Source organism: Clarias gariepinus, chromosome 15 (genome assembly GCF_024256425.1).
Source record: "Clarias gariepinus isolate MV-2021 ecotype Netherlands chromosome 15, CGAR_prim_01v2, whole genome shotgun sequence".
In the NCBI taxonomy this organism is placed as follows: Eukaryota; Metazoa; Chordata; class Actinopteri; order Siluriformes; family Clariidae; genus Clarias; species Clarias gariepinus.
In genome coordinates this window covers 5,612,911-5,636,018 of record NC_071114.1, presented here as the reverse complement: position 1 = coordinate 5,636,018, position 23,108 = coordinate 5,612,911, and the positions used below count along the sequence as shown (strand labels likewise).

The 23,108-nt window shown below is 40.5% G+C and overlaps 2 protein-coding genes across 2 annotated transcripts; both read right to left on the bottom strand.

Annotated features, from left to right (window-relative positions):
- On the bottom strand, positions 1–6,255 carry LOC128542932 (chloride channel CLIC-like protein 1). Its single transcript, XM_053513126.1, has 10 exons — positions 5,816–6,255; positions 5,601–5,720; positions 3,662–3,772; positions 3,275–3,499; positions 2,947–3,087; positions 2,189–2,288; positions 1,867–1,964; positions 1,635–1,781; positions 892–1,461; positions 1–767 (listed from the first exon to the last, which is right to left on the bottom strand). Exons 1-10 carry the CDS (start codon positions 5,984–5,986, stop codon positions 669–671), a joined length of 1,782 nt encoding a protein of 593 aa, XP_053369101.1. The 5' UTR covers positions 5,987–6,255; the 3' UTR covers positions 1–668.
- Positions 6,256–8,928: 2,673 nt separating this feature from the next.
- Positions 8,929–22,071, bottom strand: wdr47b (WD repeat domain 47b). Its single transcript, XM_053513124.1, has 14 exons — positions 21,957–22,071; positions 20,019–20,202; positions 19,743–19,826; positions 19,564–19,648; positions 18,445–19,220; positions 18,068–18,185; positions 17,236–17,405; positions 15,611–15,841; positions 15,323–15,490; positions 14,643–14,812; positions 11,623–11,793; positions 11,230–11,361; positions 10,910–11,128; positions 8,929–9,782 (listed from the first exon to the last, which is right to left on the bottom strand). The coding sequence occupies exons 2-14, from the start codon at positions 20,174–20,176 to the stop codon at positions 9,640–9,642; spliced, it is 2,625 nt and encodes an 874-aa protein (XP_053369099.1). The 5' UTR covers positions 20,177–20,202; positions 21,957–22,071; the 3' UTR covers positions 8,929–9,639.
- Positions 22,072–23,108: the final 1,037 nt, after the last annotated feature.

Genomic DNA, 23,108 nt, shown 5'->3' with positions numbered 1-23,108 from the left:
TGGAAGCAGCAGCTGGATTGTTTATTAGGGACACCACAGAAATATTTAATCAAAAACTTTTGGCTTACACATTTAAAGTGTTCACTGTGATTATTTTCCCATTCTGTTGCATTATGTCCTGTCTTCATTAATTTTATTTAAAAGAAGATAATAATCATTGCAAATCAAAGTGGTAAGGGTTTTAGGGGGCAAACGTGTGAATAGAGGCTGGCGGGTAATAATTAAGCTAGTTTGTGTTGTTAACATCAATAATTTTCCAGATGCTGACAAATAAGTGATGCTTTTGGAGTAATTTTACAGAATTATACTGCGATGATTTCACGCAACATTTTAACATGTATGTATGTAGATATGTAGATGTAGATACTATTATGTCCTCCTTACAATGAAGACTGTACTGACTGGCTTGTAAGTCCACCAAACTATTGATAGCTCCTGATACTAGTTGCTATGTTTAATAGAAAGGCTCTAATTATTTTAGGTTGGCGGGAAGTTCAACTAAATGTAAAAGGCTTTTCATAATTGAACAATTCTCTTGCTGGTTTCCATTGACAGAAGTTTTTGCTGCACCTAAACAGTTTCATCATTTTATATTTAATATAAATATATTCAAGTACAAAAATTACATGATAGTGATTTTTTTTTAAAAGAAAACAAAAAGAGTTATTTTAAGAGGAAAAATGAGTTCCCTGAACAGGACTGCCAATATTTTCAACACAGTCTTCTTTCTTGGATTTATCTCCTCTTGGGCTTGCGGAATCACCTGCCTTGAATACAAATAAATAAATGAACATGGATTAAAATGCAAAAAAAAAAAAAAAGATTAATATACCCAAACATTAAAACAACTACAAAATAAAAAAGAAACTACCACGCTAACACTATATTTACCTCGTTCCTTTCAGTGTTTCCTGAATTCTTGTTATCCTTAGTGATTCTTTTCACACTCTGCTTTTTAGATGGAGTCTGAGTCTGCTTTATTTGTATTTTAGTTGCAGACGTCTTATATTCCTCCCTTGGCTCATCACTGTGAGTTTGTGGCTTTTCGTCCACATGCTGATCCACGTTCTCGGCTACTGCTCCCTCATGAGTGTCTGTCTCATCCCCGCTGTAAAGGCTGTCTGCATGCCGTACGGTTTCCACACGTACCCTCTGCTGCTCCGCTCTCTGCATGTTGGGTGTCCTTTGGCGAATTTCAGGTCTGTTGTCTTCATGGTAAGTCCTGTTCCTCATGCGGGTGAATTGGTCGTCTTCTTGTCCTACATGGTGTCTGAGTTGTGTGGGGCGGTTTGCATCACCCCCTGCCAACAGGTACCTTTGTTCTCTGTGGTCCTCTGGCTCTGGTAAGGGAGGAGCGGCAGGCTGCGGAGCGATGCTGGGTGGAGGATCTTGACGTCTTCCTCGTAGAGGCCGAAGAAGGGCATGGTGTACGGCCGCTTGACTCGTGCTGTATATAAATACCTAATGAAATGATAAGACATGACAGTAGTGAGATAGAAAAGCTGGTTGCATGACAACCAATTTTTTTTTTTTTTTTTTAAACAAAAACCTGCCATTTTAACACTGCTAAACCTAAACCTAACTAAAACAATAAACAGTAATTTGCTGGAAACATTGAGCACATAATTTCATACCAGGATAGACAGCATCACACAAAGAAGAACAGGAATCTGCAGTGTAATAGGCATGTCTTTTAATAAAGCCCGGAGAAAGTCGCTAATGCCTTCTCCTATGTGCTTTAGAGGGTCTGTGAAGAAGGTAGCGATGGTCATAGTGATGGCCTGTAAAGACCAACATGAGAAAGGTCAAGCAGGCTTAGGACAATCTATCATACTGTAAGAGTTTATGCAGGGAAACAGTATGAACCTTGGTTGGAGGCACTAGCAGGACTGGATTCACAATCAGGTCCTGGTAGTACCGGTAACATGGATCATCCTGAAGAGTCAACGTAGTGCGATACCACTCTGAAATCACACGGGTGAAATGTTAATGATTGAACACAGTAGACAATCCTAAAAAAGTCAGTGATGACGTCTTCATCAAACAGGATATGCCACAGACAGCTATATACAGATGCCTGAGCCAACATACCTGGTTCCTCTCAGTTTTGGAGGACCATCAGCTTTTCTTAAAGACTTACTTTGTATGTAAGAATGAAAAGTGGCAAGTGTGATCTCCAGCACCTCACCTTTAATATTATCAGTCCAGTCAAATTTCTTAACCCTGGTGCATTTATCATTGAATTGCTCATTCTTTACCAGGCTGGCGTGGTGTGCAGCAAAGGCAGTCTAAAGAAATGTCACAACCACATGAAATTAGCAAAGCGGCAATTACACTTTATATATACACAGTACAGGTAGTCCCCGACTTACGAACATCAAAGTTATGAACGGATTGCGGTTCTACAAACATTTGTAGATGCGAGCAATCAGAGAAGTAGCTTATGTGTATTGTACAAAAAATTGACTGTCCTGTGAAGCTGTCCAGATGATAAATAATAAAAATTTTTAAAAATCCTCAACAAAACAGAGTTCACAGTTCAATAGAGTGGAAAACAGCTAATAACACCAACATTAATTTCTCTGTGCGATTTATTTCCTTAGCCGCAGTTATGTTTTTTTGGCCACATGATGGCAGTGTGGGAAAGGGGAATACAATTTAGTCAAGCGAACTGGTACACTTTAATATATTCTTTTGCTTTTATATTCGTGTCAATTTTTTACAAGACTCACTTTGTCGGACTAAAGAACAAATCCCACCTACGAACCTGCTCCCAGAACAGAACTTGGTCGTAACTAGGGGACTACCTGTATAACATTTAAAAAAAAAGAAGAAAAAAATCAAAAAGAATTTGATTGCAAATACAATAATTTAGCAGATTGGGTGGCATGGAAGTATTCCAGGCACAAATTTAGATGTGTGTAAATTATGATTTTTCATTATTACCTTGTAGAGATAGAACCAGTTCCACACAAGACTGATTATGAAGCATAGAGCAAACATTCTCTTAAACTGGACAAACCAGGACACCGCTGACCACATCTCAGTGCAGATTATGACCACTATTAACAAGACAAGGACTGTGATCTGTTTGAAAAAACAAATAAAAGTTTGTAATTTATCACAAATGAAATATGACGCCCAAGCGTTAAGTGAAAATTGTGACAGCAGTGCTGCAGCTACGTTCTGTTGATTTACTGTGTAAGTATTTGCTTACAATGCAAAATACAAGAATAGGGATGAATGAATAGGTTTCATTTCTGGATGTTTATACCATGATAAGAGTCTGTAGCTCAACACCAAACGTGTCTTCAAAACGCCACTTCCAGGCCTCATAATCATGTAGTTTAAAGTTAACAAGTATTTGACTAAGAGCATCATCCAAAGCTCCAGTCCTCCAGCTGCTTTCATCATTCACAAGCTTCTGGATTTCTGACACCATTTGCTTGGAAAGTTTCACTTCGGCATCGTAGTGCTTTTCAGACGTCACAGCAGTGGGCTAGAAGTTCAAACAACAACTGAGTAAGAGCAGCGCAGAAATGCAAATGTGATAAATGGTTCATGTGTCTTATGAAATTAAGACAATCTTGATTGTGTAACAATTGTGCCAATTGTTAAAAGCGCTATACAAATAAAATTTAATTAAATTACTGCAGCATACCAAGCCAAGTTTTTGAATTTCCTTAAGAAGCTTTGCGAGGAAGCGCTTGAAGACAGGAATACACGTTGGCTGTTGTGAGGAAAATGTCACCCTCCTTTTAAACTCTTCAGTCTGGTAAATAGAAAATATGATTAACTACAAATACAAGGTTAATAGATATCTAGAAACAATTAAAGCAAACTTAATTGATTACCAAAAGGCTTCTGACAATGCTAACAATGCTAGAAGTAGTAAGAATTTACTACTTCTGCTTCCACTACCATTAGCTTGTTCCGATTCTAAAATAGGATTCTCCGATTTGATCCTAATGATCATGTGATCAAGAGAGAGACGTAACTCTTTTCTGTTTTAGGTTCACAGTGGGTTTTATTTAGCATTCTCTACCCTTTTACATTTTTCCAACTATAAACAATCATATTGCAAACACAGTATTAAATATAAATTAACACAATATTAAATTTAAAATGTATAATTTAGATTATTTAAAAACGAACACATCGCTGTTATGATTTATTTGATGGGTTTGATTCCCATCCATTGCCCAAACCCCAGCCACTAGATGCAGCGCCGGTCCCAAGCCTGGATAAAATTAAAAGGTTCTTTCAGGAAGGACATAAAGTGTAAAACCTGTGCCAAAAAGATGTGTGGCGACGCCTCGACGGGAGCAGCTTTGAAAGACTAACAACAACATCTTTGTGCATCTTTAGCACAAGTCTTCACACCCTACATGGTTATCTCTTTAAAGCTACAACTAACATTTACAGAATTTGGGCGATGCCTCTATGAAAGGCGACATTTTATCTCATTGTACATCTGAGCAGTTGAGGGCTAAGTGCCCAACTAACATTTACACAGTAAATTGGCAACTTGGTGGTGCTGGGTTTTGAACCTGAGACCTTCTGATCAGTGGTCCAATGCCTTAACCAATCATCTTTTATCATGCTTATATCCAGCATGGATAAAATGCCAAGGCACAAAAAACATCTCAGACTGATTCTTCTTCCTGTCTTTCCTTTTTGGTGTCTAATGGTGGTTGGCATCCACTATGTTGCATTAACTTGCACCTTATCTTCCTTTGTTTAAATCCTCTTTTCTAGTCCTTTGACTCAACCAAAATTCCCTTTGCTCCATGACAGTTAATTTACTGTACAGTGTGAACAAACAGATGATGTCTGCAGAGTCTATATAAACACGAGACAAAATATCTGATTATTAAACACAAGCTGAAGCACCCATCATGGACGGGAAAAGAGTTTGTAGAAATGGTTAAAAGGCTAAAGCTATAAATAAGATGATCAGCTTTAATGTAATCAGTGATCTTATTATATCAGGTTTTAGCCCACATACGTCTGGCTGTCTTTTTGTACAGACGAACTCTCTGCATAACTTATTAATATGGAGAAATAAAAATTAGCAAGGTTGAATATCTTACACCTTGTTTACAATAAGTTGTACTTTGTCAGCCAAATACCCTCCCTGTTCGGTAATCGGAGAGTGAATCACGAATGAGAAATAGAAAAGTAGATCAGATAAAAATGAAGTTTTGTCTTAAAACAACTCCAGCATGTTAAAATTCACTTATACCACATCAGTGGTGCAAATATGAACTAATCCCAGGGAAATATCCAATTCAGCTATTCTAATTATGTACGTATTGGTGCAGCTGTTTGTTTACTTTGTAAGTAGATTATTAAATCTGGCACATAACTGTTCTTAACATCTGATTGAGTGATACTCAGCATTTTGATTTTTCTTATGGTGCAGGTTAAACTTCAGGAAGATATCCAAGTACAGTTTGACGCATGCGCAGTACGCAGTTCAAACATTTTCTGAGACTGGTTTCGTTTCCTCCGATGTACGAAACGTAAAGATATCACGGAAATACCGAGTTCTGACCAACGTACAGACAAGACGTTAGTTTTTTTATATAGATACTCACTTCTCGTTGTAATGTGTTCAGTCTGTCAGTACATTTCTTCAAATCTGGGCACCGAATCACTGGACCCAAGTCTTGATTGTGATCCCTTCTTTTAGTCGGTACATTATTGTAGCTGGAAGCCTGGGGGGGAAAAACAAAATCGATAAATTTACTCTATGATAATTTAGTCTTATTTAAACATGCACGGACTCAATGTTTTTTGTTTGTTTGTTTACCTCAGCAGTCTTTCTCATGCTTTTCGTAATTGGGTCGTAGTTGAGCATGTCAGTTGGGTCAACCCACTCATCATCTTCAGGACCAATATGTCCACAAACAAGCGCCAATAAACTACTAACAACAATGAAACCACTACAGCTCCATAACAACAACCTGCCTGACTTCTTCATTATCACCACACGTTTAAAATACACCCATATAAACCTAGTTTTTGCATGAAGCTAATGCAAAAAACCCTCAGATTTTTATCTACAGCTAACTAACTTAGCCTTCTAAAAAAATAAAAATAAACATGCTAGCTAACTGGTCAACGAACTAGCATGGGCGATAAAAGAGAAAAACCGAACCCGAATCACTCGCAGCTGAAGAGACAGATAACGCTAAAGCTAATAAACTAACTAAGTTCCTCCTTATTTTCGTCGTTAAAGCGGCACACACAAACCAATACAAGATGTCGCGAGATCTGTTCCGAAAGTCTCGTCCCGGACTAACAGTCACGTGACTTCCGCACGCCGCCGATATCAGTGTCACGTGACCACTGGCAAACCTGCGTCCCAATCCACACCGCTGTTGTTTATAAGCTCTTCTTCCACACGATAGAACTATCACTCTTTTAATATAAACGTTATATGTATCACACAATCAGTATCCAGCTATAAATGTGGGGTATACATTGACTGACACATTATTAGGAACACCTTTGGATCTGATCATTCCTTTCAATTATCCATTCACCTGACAGCAACCAAGTGCACAAAATTATGCGCACACACACACACACACACACACTTAAGCTTCAAAAGCTTAATTAATGTTGTAAAATAATAATATGATGTCAGTGAGTGTAGCATGGTATATGTACAGAGACAAGATAAAGATTTTCATGGTTTTCTGCAATATTTTGTAAAAAAAAAAAAAAAAAAGTGATCTGGTCGTCATCAAGTCATGGGTATTGACAAATATAATGTGCCTAAAATAATAACACACACACACACACAAAAATTTATCTCATTCAACGTCCAAAATGGTATTGGAAAAAGGCACTTCAGGTAGCTGTGGATCAGACCAGCACATCGTTCAAGAGAAGTTTTAGTCCATTCTTGTTTGAAGACCTGCTTCAGCTCTGTCATATTCTGGTGTCATGACTCCCTTTAAGTCATTCTATAGCGTCTCTATTGGGTTGAAAACTGGGCTCTGACTTGGCCCGAGGCAGGAAACGAACCCAGACCCTGGAGTTTTAAGATGATTGTGCTAAGCAACTGTATAGACGGACAGATGGACAGACAGACAGACAGGCAGGACCCAAACTTACATCTACACTTTGAGAACTTGAGTGGCCAATATATAAAACTAGTACCTGTGTACTTTTTTTTTTTTAACATATAGTATTCTATTATTTAACACCAATTACCAGCTCTAAAACTGCATAGGAAGGTTCAAGTCGATCTTATGATGGGTACAACATCTAAGGACACACTGGGGCAAAAGCTAAGGTAGAACGGGATGATCACTACGCCGCCGTCCGGTTGCAGTTCTTTATATATACTTAGAACTGGTGGCCTTGGTGGTCTAACCAAGTGTTTGGACCTTGCTTAAGTGACAAGAATAACTTTGGCCTTGGTGGTCATACCAGTACATACTCTGTGGTGGTGCTGTGCTCTCTTTGGTTGCCCCCATTTACATTTGGAGCCTAGCCATTATGGAATGGACACATTTACATGCACGTTGCTATGATACACTAGTAGATTCCTCATCACAACAACACAATTATCAATTTTATACTAAGCCCCTGAAGGGCCGGGAAACAAATTTTATGGTTAAGCTAAATGACCCGTCCTGTTCTAGCACGTGTGTGAAGGTTGTACACTGAAATTTAAACTCGTATCGCTGGATTCAGAGTCCAGAGGGCAAACCATTACGTACACCATGGAACCAGCCTGCCAAGAAGGAATTTTTGTCATCAGCCAAATTACTGCCATATATAGACAGTCAGGAAACAACACATAGGTCAGAGATTATACAGTTGCAAGCAAAAGACAGACAGCCATGCTGAAACCCGTAATTGTAACCACAGACCTTTAGTCTTAGGCTTTCCCAACTAAGCTTTTTCACTTATGCAACACCCTATAAAGAGCAAACAGTAACTTGCCACCATCAGAGCTTTAGTCTAATGATCCCCAATCAGGATATTTCAGTCAAAGTGCACATGGGCTTGACTTCCTGGACCAAATGCTTTTGCCATGGCCTACATTTATCATCAACATAATTTGGTCCATATTCATCTAACCAAGTGTTTGGACCTTGCTAAGTGTTGTTCCACTTAAATTGGACCATAAAACCAACATCCTCCATATCTTAATCCATGCAAGAGCTTGTGGCATGTACAAACTATACTTAAGCATAAGTTTCTTTGACATATTTATGTCAAATGTGGTACATACGAGCACGGTGGTGTAGTGGTTAGCACTTGCACTTCCAGGGTCAGGGTGTGTGTGTGTGTGTGTGTGCCATGCCATGAATTGGCACCCTGTCTGGGATGTACCCTGCCTCGTGCCCTAAGCCTCCTGGGATGGGCTTCAGGCCTTCAATACAGGATAAAGTGGTATAGAGTGTTACATACTCTGTTTAAGCTGAGGGAGCTGTTCTACTCTGGCAAAAGTTTGTAGGTTCCACTGAGATTTGAACTCAGATCACTGGATTCAGAGCCCTAACCATTGCATCATAAAGTTTTTCTACCTAACAACAACATATGGCAACAGCAATTTATCACAAAGGAAAACTTTATTTGGCATAGTACATCTGTGTGGGTCAAAATTTGGAGTTATGAAACAGTATGAAAGCATGAAGCCATTCTCCATTCTAACAAATGTTCAGGCTGCTGGGGGTTTGGTGTGGGAGATTTTCTTGGCACATCTTAGTACCAATTGAGCATGGTTTAAATGCCACAGCCTACCCAAGTATTATTGCTGTTGATGACCACAGGATAATGCACCATATCACACAGTTAAAATCATCTCAAACTGGTTTCTTGAACACGACGATGAGGTCACTCTACTCATAAGGCAAAAGGGGGTGAGTGTAAATCAACTGCTTTAATAAATGGAAACATCCATATTGTGCATTAATCTTTTTAATAGTAGATCTTCTGTCAATATTCAAAAGCTTGGTTTCAATGAGCAAATAAACATTTGAAACACAAGGAGAATGAAGGTGCTTTACAACAGTGCAAACACAGTGAACAAAAATTTTAAAACAGCATAAAATATTATGAATACATTATATAACTTATTCGTACCTTTCATTTTATTATATACTGTATTTGATATCCAAACATGTCCTAAACATGTACAGAGTTTAAGACAAATCCATCTTCACATGCCATTTAAACACACATGCCAAAGTTGTATGTTAAATCTGCTTCATGAGGAATCTCTGCCAAGATTAATATTTCCAGCATACCAAATAATGTCAGATGAGAAGTAGTGTTTGTGACTATTTAGCCCAATTTTATAGCAGGAAATATAATGAAATTCATGAGCATAACCATGGACGACCCAACTCAAGGCACAAAATAGTTTATACATTCAGAATGAAACTTTTTTTCAGCACAAATAATAGCTCTGTAGTTTGCTAAAAAAAAAAAAACAGCAATTTTTATTAGTTGGCTCAGTTGACTCGCTTCTCTTAGCAGCGGACATGCAGGACATACTCCTATTACATGGAAAGTTATTTATAAATTTGTACGAATGATTCTGTCTATAAAGTTTTACAGAGGGCCGAGTGATTTGTGCTTTTTCTGTTACAACTAGTTCCCAGGGAAAAGTTAGGGGTGGTGTGCCCACAGCGTGACAGTCTTGTCTGCAGAAGAAGACAGGAAGGAGATGTCTCTTGTGTGCCACCGGCATTGGATTACTTTGTCCTTGTGCTCACCAGCCACCATTACCGGAAGGGGCTTCGTTAGATCACCTGGGAACGAAACGTTAAGTTCATAGGAATAAGTTCAAGGCATTTCCCTTATGAAGTCTGCAACTCATAAACATCACCAGATACTGAGTTTCTTCAATGGTGATGCTCAGAGGTGGAATGCATTTTTTTGTCACTTTACTTAAATGCAGTTTTCACATACCTGTACTTGAGTAGTTTTATTACAGAATGCTCTATACTTTTACTCCACTACATACTACAACAAATACCTGTACCTTCCACCATGTGTGCATGGATTTGCATTACATAACGACAGATGGGGTCCATAATCCAAGATACCGCCATTGAGGTTGGATGCCGTTAACTGCTTCAACCCTTCTTTCTTTGTTCTTGTTTATTATGTTAATAAGCATTTCATGTATGGTTGTAGTTGTTGTTAGTCTTTCAGCTGCTCTTATTGAGGGGTTGCTACAGCGCACCATCCAATTCGCACACAACTTGGCACAGATTTTATGCCAGATGCCCTTCCTAAAGCAACCCCGGGCTTGGGATAAGCACTTGGGTATGGGCATTGGATGGGAATCGAACCTGGACCTTCCACATAGCGGGTGAGATTTATATCTGAAGCGTTTGAAAAAGACATATCGCCACCTGCTGGCTATAATATAATTTCTAATTATGTGATTTGCCTTATTTCTGTGAAATGCTTTATTATGTAGCAGGTGTTTGAAATTGAAAGACGAGATGGCCAAATATCATGTTCAGAGAGAGAGAGAGAGAGAGAGAGAGATTTGTGTATTTGGCCCATCAAGAGATCAAGATGACCTGGTATGCTTTGGATTATGAGAAGTTTCTTTCCTTCTCCTTATGCTCATCTTCCCATCATTATGGTGCAAGGATTCAGTTCCAGAACTGCACAGATTTATTTATTTTTTTAGCTGTTTTAGACAAACTCTAATCTGGTTTAGTAATGATTTACATCTTGCAGTAACCGCTCTGTATTTTCTCTGCTGAAGTCTTCTCTTGATTATTGACATTGACACAAATACATCAACATTCTGAATCATACTATATAATTCCTTAATGGTTCTGTCATAAGTTCAGCATCTTCAGAATCAATATACAATGTTGAAAACTATAAAATGTACGTCTGTCTCGTCTTGTCCTACCTTGTAGATCAGTAATCATGACCTTGCTGTCGTAGGAGCCGGTGAGCAGGTAGTGAGCTCCAGGGGAGAAACGGACAGAGCGGATGTCGCTGGTGTGGGGGTTGTACGTCTGGACCGTTCGACCCCCTCTGATGTCGTAGAGCATACATCGGCTGTCCTCCAACCCTGCAGCCAGGAGCCGTCCGGTCGGGTCGACTGCCACCGAAGCCACTGCACTTCCTGATTTGAGAACGTCACCGTCATCACACACCAATTCACTGATACAGTTTATACTTTATCCTTGTACGCATTTCAAAACTCAAATCTGAAATCCAACCCACCTGGTCCATGCAGGGCACTCCTGACCACTTTCACACAGCTGGGTACACGCAGGTCCCAGAAACGTACAGTCTCATCCTGAGAGCCAGACGCTACCATCCAACCGCTCCATGTATACAGGGACAGGATGTGCCCTAATCTCACACACAGGAACTTCATTCATTCACAAGACATTATTTGTCCTGGCCACCTTGGCCCACGTTCACAGATTTTCGATCCTTGCATTGGATTTGGGGGTAAGCCTGGCCCGTGTAGTCTGATTCAATAGAAGCTTTAGTGTAGATTCCTGTTTTACTGTTTGACTGTAGTGTCATTACTGTTTTACCTGTAAAAAGTCAATATTGGAGGCCATGATGTTGTGGCTGATCAGTGTTCATGTGCATGAGTGTGTATACCTGTATGTCCACTGAGTGCATGTAATCCTAGTCCTCTTTGGCAGTCGGTGGTGTAGATGTTGCAGTCTCCAGCTCCAGCACTAATAAGAATAGCACCACCGCTCTCTGGACCCTCCATGAACGCCAGGTCACGAATGGTCCCATCATGCATGCTGAACTCCAGGTCTGGCCCTTTGTGCATAAACAGTGTTGAAAAGACCACTGCAGAAATCTCCACAACAACATCATGCAATAGTGAGGACTTCATGAACTTTTTTAATAATAAAATTGTAAATATTAGGCATAAAATTGAGGTTTTGAAACCGAACAATGTAATTGATGCAGATGTTAATCTAGCCATGTCAGATCAGAACCTAGAATACTTTACTCCCCTTGAAGAGAATGAACTAATTTCACTCATCTCTTCTTCAAATTCATCAACCTGTATATTAGATCCTGTACCGACACATTTTCTTAAACAGATAGTACCAGCAATAATAGAACCCCTGTTGAGAATAATTAATTCTTCACTCAGCATTGGATATGTTCCAAAATCTTTTAAATTAGCAGTTATCAAACCAATAATTAAGAAACCTGACCTCGACCCCTGTCAGCTGTCCAGTTACAGACCAATATCAAACCTCCCCTTTATCTCTAAGATCCTGGAAAAGATAGTAGCGGAGCAGCTATGCTCATATATACATAGGAATGGCATACATGAACTGTATCAGTCAGGATTTAGGCCTCATCACAGTACAGAGACGGCGCTCGTTAAAGTAGTAAATGACATTCTATTGGCCTCTGATCAGGGTTGTGTAACTATGCTTGTATTACTTGACCTCAGTGCAGCTTTTGACACTGTTGATCACGCTATTCTTCTTCACAGATTAGAAAATGTAGTGGGAATTAAGGGTACAGCCCTCTCCTGGCTCAGATCCTATCTGACCCATCGTTATCAGTATGTAGACTTAAATGGTGATTATTCTGCATGTTCTCTAGTGGAGTTTGGCGTTCCGCAGGGTTCAGTTTTAGGTCCACTGCTTTTTTCCCTTTACATGCTTCCTCTGGGCAACATAATCCGTAAGCATGGTATTAGTTTTCATTGTTATGCTGATGATACACAGTTATATGTCTCAGCAAAACCTGATGAGAAAAAACAGCTTACTAAAATTGAGCAATGTGTGCAGGACATAAGAAATTGGATGCTAACTAACTTCCTTCTGCTAAATCCGGATAAGACAGAAGTTCTAGTCATAGGACCGCATACAGCTAGGAGTAAAATTTTAGATCATACCGTAACTTTAGATGGCCTTTCTGTTCCATCAAATGCAACAGTGAAAGACCTTGGTGTGATTATTGATTCCAGCCTTTCATTTGAAGCACATGTAGATAATATTACCAGGATAGCATTCTTTCACCTCAGAAATATTGCCAGAATAAGAAATTTATTGTCGCTAAACGACGCAGAAAAACTAGTTCATGCTTTTATCACCTCTAGGTTGGACTATTGTAATGCCTTACTGTCTGGTTGTTCAGCTAGATGCATAAATAAGCTTCAGCTAGTCCAAAATGCAGCAGCGAGAGTCCTCACCAGAACCAGAAGATATGAGCACATCACCCCTATCTTATCTTCACTCCATTGGCTCCCTGTGAAATTTCGCATTGATTTTAAAATACTACTCTTGACATATAAAGCATTAAATGGTCTCGCGCCGCAGTACCTGAGCGAACTGCTAGTGTCTTACGATCCGCCACGCCTACTTCGATCAAAGGATGCAGGCTGCTTGTCAGTACCGCGTATTATGAAAAATACAGCTGGGGGCAGAGCTTTTTCTTACAAAGCCCCAAAGTTATGGAATAGTCTTCCAAATAGTGTTCGGGACTCAGACACAGTCTCAGTGTTTAAGTCCAGGCTAAAAACCTATTTATTTAGCCGAGCATTTTTATAAATAGATTTGCCATAGGTAAAGGAGCAGATCTGGGGGACTCATGGACGTAGAGTATTATGGTAAACTGGTATGTTTGGATGCTGTCTTCCTCACTCACCATACCTAACTGCCATCTCTCCTCTTCTTCTCTTTCCCCCCTCTTTCTTTTTCCTCTCTCCTCCTGTCCCCCCCTTTCACTCTTTCTCTCTCTCTCTGTCGAGCTACACATGTCGTTCCTGAGCTGCCAGTGATCCAGACTCCCTCTGCCCTCCGGACCTGTCTGACCCATCCTGGTGCCCCGCTTCTGGCTGAAGATCTCGTCACATGGATGCCCCGTGTGTCTCTCTGGGATGCGTCTGGTGTCTGGGAATGATTCTCTCTACCTAGAAAATGGTTCTGGCCTTGACTGGTGTTGGCAACTGTTTCTCTGGGGACTTGACAGTTCGATAGTTCATGACTGGAACTTCTTACAAGTCTACCTGGGTCTTCAATAACTACCTGGACTCCATATTAACATCAATTAACATCAGCTATTATAGCTGAACTGCCTCCCACCCTACACACTGTATAAATGCAGATCATTTACTGCTTTTTGTTTCACCCAAATGAGGATGGGTTCCCTGTTGAGTCTGGTTCCTCTCAAGGTTTCTTCCTCTTACCATCTCAGGGAGTTTTTCCTTGCCACTGTCGCCCTCGGCTTGCTCACCAGGGACAAACTGACCATTTTGATTCATACAAATTCACATTTCATACAAACCTAAATAATTCTTTTGACTATGTAAAGCTGCTTTGCGGCAATGAAAATTGCTAAAAGCGCTATACAAATAAAATTGAATTGAATTGAATTGAATTGAAAACAGTGACTGTTACTGGAGTGTTACTGGAGCTGTCACTTTAATCAGTATAGCATTGGGGTGGACATGATGTCTTTGAATAAAAAAATTAAAAAAAAGCGTACTCAAGTTCAGTAGAGGTATATCAGTAGAGAACATCACACAGAACAGAATAAAAACAGAACTGAACTGAAAACAATGATAATATGTAGGATTTTGGTTCATTTTCTAACCTGCAATCTTTTGTACCATGACATAACTTTTTCATGAAATTGTTCACCTGTAGCATTGCAGGTCTCGGCGCTGAAAGGCAGGACTTTGACATATTTGTCGTTGGAGCCGGTAGCCAGAAGCTGGCCACATGGACTCCAAGCCACACAGTAGATGGAGCCTTTGTGGTGCTTGTTGCGTTTGAAGCAGACTTCGGGCTGCCTCGCTGGACTTCCTGCACTGGGAGATAATAATAATAAAAAAATTTAAAGCATCACTTTGCATAATTCCGCCTTTAAATGATTGTTGTTGTTCTTATTTATTTAATAATTACTATATTCTTCAATTCCTCTTCTAAATTAAATGTTTCTCCATTGGCTAACAGGGGTGTTCAAGTCATAGCCAGACTTTTGATTGTAAAGAATAACAGAACACACTTATGAAACGTCCTTTACTTCTCTAAATAATCCACTGCTACACTAACGCACTTATCCTAGTGCTTGGATGCCGTCAAGGTTTTCTCAGTACGGTTCTTCACATCTTAAACGCTGGCCTCCAAGGAACTCCAAGTGGTGTTGGTGAATGATTGTGTGTACAATCCACACAGACAGATGAGTGTCACAAAAAGGTGTGCAAGATGTCCATTTCCTGTTCCTTGCCATGTTCCTATTGAACTCAATGGCCAATGGATCCTAATAAATTTCCTTGTACGTGCGTAATAATGCACAGAGAGTCATCTTAATGCAATACCTGGCTGTAAGGTCCTGCGGGTACATGCACACGCGCAAGGTTTTGGAATTCGACCCGATAGCATAGAGAGTTCCGGAAGGATGAAATGCGACAGCTCGAACAGCTTGTGTGTCTTCCAGTGTGTGCACTGCTATGAACGGGGACTTGGGCTTATCCTCCTGAAACACACTTTATTGTCATACCAAAAGGTATAAAATTAGAAAGGAAAAAACGTAACAGCATTATGAAGGATTACAGCAGCAGTTTATATTTAATGAGTTTCCACAGCTAGAAGTAAAGCTCCCTTACCTCCGGCTGACCATCACTGGGGACTCGTCTAGGGAAGGCATCCCTCGAATGCCTCCTCTCTGAGGGGTGCTGCTTGTCACAGCAGTTTTGTTTTTGCCCGTTACGTCGGATTCGGGTGTGTGCACGGGCTGCGCGTCAGACTGGGAGCCGTTGCACTGCTGGGCCAAGGCTTGCACGTTCTCCCCCAGGTCTTCCATGCCTACATTCAGCTCCTCCAGCTTTTGGATGGACCTATACCAATACAAGTTTGCTTCATTTCCAATCCAATTCGTAACAATGCCACAAAAACTAGGAGCACATTTCAATTAATTTGCACTTTCGTTCAATTTAAATTCTTGGTAGTTTTATTTTATATTTTAACATAATATATTTTACATTTAATATTTTAAAATAATATATTTTGTGTATATTTTATAGTTCATGGTCTTTTAATCCGGTCTCTAAATGATGCACTTGTACATTTCACATCAAACTTTCTCCTAGACTTCTTTAATGAACCTTAAAAAGGATTCCACTCATCTTCTATACAGCTTTATCCTGTTTTCAGGGTCACGGGGACATGGAGCCTATCCCAGGAGGCTTAGGGCATGAGGCGGGGTACACCCTGGACAGGGTGCCAATCTATCGCAGGGCACACACACACACACTACGGGCAATTTGGGAACACCAATTAACCTAACCTACATGTCTTTGGACTGTGGGATGAAACCGGAGTACCCGGAGGAAACCCACCAAGAACATGCAAACTTCATGCACACAGAAACGGGAATCGAGCCTGGCCGGGAATCGACCGTGGGGGGCGCAAGGCGACAGTGCTAATCACTACACCAACGTGCCGCCTAGGAATCCTTCTGCCAAATTCAGGTCTTCGGATTTAAGGACCATCCTTCATAATCTAACTAATTCTCTGCAAAACCTAAGGAAGCCGCAGTATTCCACCCACCCACTCCAGGTTAAAACACCTCCTCTGCACAGTCAAATCTTTATCCTGTGTACAGGGTCACGGGGAGACTTTAGGGTACAAGGTGGGGTACCCTATGGAGAGGGTGCCAATCTATTATAGGGCACACACGCACACACAAACACAAACTATAGGCAATTTGAGAACGGCAATTAGCTTAACCTACAATACATGTCCTTGGACTGTGGGAGCAAACCGGATTACCCGGAGAAACATGAACACCCCATGCAGGAATCGAACCCGGAACCTGGAGGTGCAAGGCGAGAATGCTAACCACTAAGCCGCCGTGCCGCCTAAATCGTGCTTTATCTATATAAAGAAACCACTCATACGCTCATATTCAGAATTGGATAAACATGACCAGTGTTCGTCTTTAGTTCAAGCACTGTGAATTAATTCATGTTTAAGTACATTACCCTAAAAGCAACCACCATTCACAATCACAGCTGTTCATCCCCGCAGGAAATCTCACTCGGGTACATTTACACCTATTCTACAGCCCATGTTTAAGCAGCTAAGAGGACACCCTACCGACACAACATCTGTTAGCTCTTTATTCACCACTAATACAGCACGTGCGGGCTCTTTATTCACCACTTAACATCTGTCTTGTTGATGCGCGCGTGCGGTAACGTCTAGCATGCGTGTTAGTGTTTTGGCTGACCTGCTGAGGAAGGTCTGTGTGAGGTTGTGCTGGCCGGCACCCGAGGCCTGACTGGCTTGCTGCACTCCTCCCTCCAGCAACATCTGCTGGTAGAGCTGCATGTGCTGCTGCTTCTGCTCCAAGTGATGCTGCACACGCAGTCGCTGACGCTGGAACTCCTGCAGCTGCTCCTACAAGCGTGAGGACACCGTTAGTCTACGGAGACAAACACACTGGTTTCTAATTAAACACAAGTTTAATAAGATCATTCTTAAATAATAACAGAAAAACAGCATAGAAGCATGCCTACATGTTTATTCTCATGAAGAATCCAATTGGACATATATGAATAGGAAATACCCAAGACCTAAAAGCTGTAGTAAGAAATTTAAATTAAATTTTAATTAAAAATTTCACCATTTTTTATAACCAATATTGTAACAAATTATTGGTAATAAGACCAATATTTTAGTCATATTTTTTTCTCATTTTAAGTCTTATTTAATCAGTTCCAGCAGAATAATCCCTCTAAATACCAGTTATGTAAAACAAATAGTTACACCAGCAAAAAAATAAAAACACGAATAATGATAATTTTAATAATAATAACAATAAGGCTGATAAAAAAAAGCCTACTGTCATCAAAAACGAGGCTGCTAAAAAGACAACGTCCAAGATTGAGCTGCAAGTGCGCCCTCTTGTGGTACACAAATGATTTGACATATGGGCTACGGAGAAACATTATGCAAAACAAACCTATCTGGAGATAAGTTAGATTTTTTACTGTTTAAATACTTAATTATGATTAATCTATTAACAATTAATCATTGAACTTTCTAATTAGAAATAGTACCTCTGTCATCTTAACTGTACCAGGGAGATCTCCATGTTTTTCGGCAGGTTGAGTGGGACAGGATGTGTTAGGTTCTACGGAAGTGTTGAGTTTATCTTCTCGTGTGTGTGACCTAGAACTGTTGGGGAAAAGCAGTGAGTATAGCACAGCACAAACTGATAAATCATCATATGAACACATAGATAAAAAAAAGGTAAGTTAAGCTAGTAAACCATGGATACATCAGATGGATGTATCAGTTGGCTCCCTAAAAAAAAAAGTTCAATGTTACCCAAGTAGATGCCTACTAGCACAATCATACACTTAATAAATATAATGCAGAGAACAGAAATGCCAAAAAAAAAAAAGGAAACAAAATACGAATAGAAGCTTCATACCTGTCTGGTGTCTCCATAAAGTTGCTGTCCACTACGTGATGGCTGCCACTCAAGCCAAAGTTGGCAAAAGAGTGCGACATCGGAACTGCATCTTTTCCATTGCCCTCTGTGATTTTTTTCTCCCTCCCTGCCAAGCCATAGGCCAGACCATCTAGTGCTGGGTTGAGGGAACGCGATACGTACGCTTCAGCTGACTGCGGGTGTCTGAGTGGTGACACCGGGGAAGGTGAAAACTTGGCAAGGAGCGGAACGAGCAGATCACTGTGGCCTGCCCGTTCTGGCTTTATCATCTTGTCAACATGGATATTGAGCATCTTCTGCTCGAAGGCGCACGTAAAGGTGGCGGGGGCAAGATTGCGCAGCCAAGAGATCAGGCTCAGGTCGGGTTCATCACAGCCATTGCCACATAGCACATCAATGCCCAGGAGAACCTCAGCCTCGCCAATCTCTTCACCTGTCGCCTTGCTCTGGCAAAACTCCACACAACATTCATACAGCACGCCCTTAACCAGCAGCTGGAAGAGGCGGTCTGAGCCGGCCCGAAACCCGGCCTCGCTGAGCTTGCGGTCAGCTGGGATGAACTCGGCCACCAAAGAGCACGCCTCGTCGAAGCAGCGCACACGTGCTGTACTCGGGTTCCAGTCCTTAAACTCGACATGGTGCGTGAGCTGAGGGAGTGTCAACAGCAGGCAGAGTTTGCTGTAGGCTTCTTTGGATGGACTGAACTCCTCCAGAGCACTCAGGCACCTTACGGCCTCTTGCATGGTTAGCTCAAGCTGAGGAGGCAACAAAAGTAAAAATTGGCTAGATATTTAAATAAAAGTTATACAATTTATTGCTTCAATGATGGTCTCTCCAGGCAGCTAGCTGCAACATCATCTGGGATTCAAACTAACGATCGCCCAGATGATAGGACGAGCTTGTTCCTGCTGCACCACTGAACAAAACAGTTTAATTAATGCATCTTAAGAGAACACGGACACAATACCCAACAATGGGACACTATTGTCCCAACAATGGCCTGCATTTCCATCACCATACTGATCACAGCCCTAACACATAACTGTCTCCTGAATCCACCTGCAACGACGACACACAACCCATCGCAAACACACTCACGTTTTGAGGGTCATCGGACGCAGATATGGCGTTATTTACATAAAGTGCTTCCAGGAACCGCTGTTTCAGAATGATGAAACGAAACCTTTACAGACATAAAGAAACATGAAACACATGTAAGGCGATGATGAAAATTATCGATTGTATCACTGAGTGTATGTAAACTTATGATTCTTTACCTCTTCTTGTCAAATTTGTCTATATTCTCCAACGGCTGAATGAACTGAAGAACCTCCTCCCACTGTCCGTCTAGTATCAGTTGTCTAGGACGAACAAAAAACAAATGAGAATGTCAGGTTATTCAGTGCACCAAGGAGCACTGCATTCTAATACAAACGTATGCTTTTTAGAAATCAGGTGCTAACTGCTTTTCACATACGAAATCAACGAATCAGTTTCTTGAAACCAGTCCGATTCATCAACACAAAATGAATGAATGAATGAACGAAACCCACCTGAGGAAGAGCATATCATCCGAATAGAGCCCGTTAATAACGCCGCTTTCCTTCTCTAAGGCTAGCATGCTGATGTGGAGCTTTCGGGAGTTGAGGAAATCCAGGATGAGCTTGATGATCTCTGCTTCCTTGATGTTAATCGTCTCCTCTGCAGTCATGATGTCCAATTGCTGTACAAGCTTTCCTAGAAAGCAAATTTCCAGAAAAGAGATTGACATAATTGTTACTATTAGCTGGGATTTTATTTCATATGTCATGTTAAAATGAAGTTAATTATTAAGAGATTTTGCAATTGCTTTGCATTATGTTTTGGAAGGTTATATACCTGAACAGTTTCTGATAAATGTTTTTTGTTTGTTAAGCCACACAGTGGCCTATGAATCATTCAAGCATAAAAAACATCTAAGTTAATGCACGAACCAGTGAGAAACTGGTGCAGATGATGACAGATGATCAGGCGGGTGATTGGTATACTGGTGATGCTGAATGATTAGAACAGACGAGAGGGGAAATGAGGTCGCTGCTGAGGTTGTTACATAAACATGTTTTAAAATTGCATCTTTAAGAACTTTGCAGCCTGTCTACCTGGAGATTTATTACAGTTTCTTTAATTGAATCTACATCGTTTAATTTCATATGACGAAACATACTTATATGCACATTATTACGTTAGTGATGAGTTTTCTACTTAGTCACAGAAAGCATAAGTGAGGTCAGATATTGATGTCAATTTAGCTGCAACAGTTTGGGGAGGCCCCATATACAGGTATGATGGTCCGGTGTCCAAATACTTTTGGCCATATATTGCATTAGTTTTTTAAATAGGCATATATATGTGAACACACATTATACAGCCAAAAGTTCATTTTGACAAAGTCATCTAACAATTACATTAAGTTCATGCAAAGTCTCAATATGTGCAGTGTTGACCCTTCTCTTTCTAGACCTATCTCGGATGTGTCAAGCGACTTACGAAGAACGGACCCCTGCAATTCACCCACGCTGTCAATCATCTTCTGGGCCACACCCTGACTGATGCCATTCTTGCATAATCAATGCTTGGAGTTTGTCAGAATTCAAACCAAAAACAAAAGTGTTGGTCTTGCTTTCCAGGGAAGGTCTTCATGAGAGACAGCTTCATCGTGGGGCTTGATGGGTTTTGCAAATGCACTTAACACAATCCTGTTCTTGCATAAATGAACTGTTCCAGAACAGCTGAGCTTTATAAAAATGGCTTAAAATATCAACTGACTGTTACTGTTACTTAATTACTTAATGCCATATGTGTGATTTCATAGTTTTAAAATCTAGAGTATTGTTCTAGAATGGAGAAAATAAATCACTCAAGAAAAAACATTAGAAGAAATAGAAGGTGTGTCCATATTTTGACTGGTGCTGTATGGGTGTGATGGCCTGCTTACATGTTTTTGGGTGCAAAACAGTGTGTTTGGATCAGTTACCCAATGACCTCAATATATTTACATAAAATGAAAATCTACAGTCATGCATTTCATTTCAGTCAGGTAACATGCAGTGTGATGCATGTCTGTCTGAGTGTGTGTGTGTGTGTGAACATGCAGGGTGATGCATGTCTGGCTGAGTGTGTGTGTGTGTGTGTGTGTAACATGCAGTGTGATGCATGTCTGACTGAGTGTGTGTGTGTGTGTGTGTAACATGCAGTGTGATGCATGTCTGTCTGAGTGTGTGTGTGTGTAACATGCAATGTGATGCATGTCTGACTGAGTGTGTGTGTATGTGTGTGTGTGTAACATGCAGTGTGATGCATGTCTGTCTGAGTGTGTGTGTGTAACATGCAATGTGATGCATGTCTGACTGAGTGTGTGTGTGTGTGTGTGTGTAACATGCAGTGTGATGCCTGTCTGTATGCATTGCATCACTGTGATGAATAAAATCCCTGCCTTTGTTAGAGAGCCTTACCTAAACACTGCAGTAGATGCCCAGGGTGGACCAGAGCAGCAGATCTGCTCGCGCAGTGTTGATCAGTTAACGTTACACACGCTGGTGTATTTTTCTTCCTTGTAGAGCCTTACCTATGTGCAGAGCCAAAAGGGTCAAAACGTCTAAAAAACACACAAAAAAATGAAACAGTCGCGTTCTCCTGCTTCTGTCCCCGCCCACCCGGCGAAAGGCTACAATCCACCAATGAGATTAAAGTGGGCGGTTCCCTCGACTAAAGTGACAACCACGATAGGAGATTTCGGTGTCAGCAGTTTTGCACCCATGTCCAAAACCATAATGAAAAACATCCCATAATGCACCACAACACACCCCTTTTGCTGTCAGTAACCATGGTGATTGTTCTTTTTTTTTTTCCACATGGGCGGAGCCTAGGTGTTAACTGCCCTGAGGCGAGGTTTTTTTAAGGTGAAATTTTGTATTGAAAAAAGCTTTTTTTTTTTTTTTTAAATGTAGATGCAGATAATCTGTTCCAGCCACTCAAAACATATTACCAGTAGAACCAAGTTTCCAAATTACTTTTTAAAAAAGACATGTACATGAAAAAAATATATAAATAAATAGACATTAAACCTCAATTAACCTTAACTTATGATTCCTACAGTATTAGCATCGGCTCCTGAACGTGGCTCCCTTCGCTGCTTGCTACCATCCTCGCTAACTTTCTTGGGAAATGTGGTGCTATGTCTTTACTAAATCTTACACAAAATGAAAAAAAAAAAAAAACAACACACACACACAAAAAAATATATGTAAACTTGCTTTGCTTTCCCCTGACGCAAAACAAGACGTACGTGCAACTTAGCTGCCGTTCGGTTCGGTCGCTCGTATGCCGAAAATGCTTTACATACCAAGGCAAAAATTTTTCTTAAGTCCAAAAATTATGAGGTGGCATGAGACGTTCACCTTATATGAAGTGTACTCTACAAATACAACCATTTCTGATGATCGCCTCAGTCCAATCCTTTCATCTTTCTATCACTTTGAACCGTTTTTTTTTTCAAAAGCAGTAAAAGCAGGTATGTTATAAAACGTAAAATTACATCCATTATCTAATTGATTCTGGCTCACAACATGACAGCAAGACAGCATTTTTGGTAGCTGATGCATCAC

Excerpts from the sequence above, each read along its gene's own strand:
- wdr47b (XM_053513124.1), bottom strand. The coding sequence starts at position 20,176 with ATGACTGCAGAGGAGACGATTAACATCAAGGAAGCAGAGATCATCAAG. Across the intron at positions 19,649-19,742 it reads GACAAATTTGACAAGAAGAG|GTTTCGTTTCATCATTCTGA; the intron begins GTAAAGAATCAT and ends ATGTCTGTAAAG. Across the intron at positions 15,842-17,235 it reads ACACAGACCTTCCTCAGCAG|GTCCATCCAAAAGCTGGAGG; the intron begins GTCAGCCAAAAC and ends GTATTGGTATAG.
- LOC128542932 (XM_053513126.1), bottom strand. The coding sequence starts at position 5,986 with ATGAAGAAGTCAGGCAGGTTGTTGTTATGGAGCTGTAGTGGTTTCATT. Across the intron at positions 3,773-5,600 it reads TGAACACATTACAACGAGAA|ACTGAAGAGTTTAAAAGGAG; the intron begins GTGAGTATCTAT and ends TCTATTTACCAG. Across the intron at positions 2,289-2,946 it reads ACTGGTTCTATCTCTACAAG|ACTGCCTTTGCTGCACACCA; the intron begins GTAATAATGAAA and ends ACATTTCTTTAG.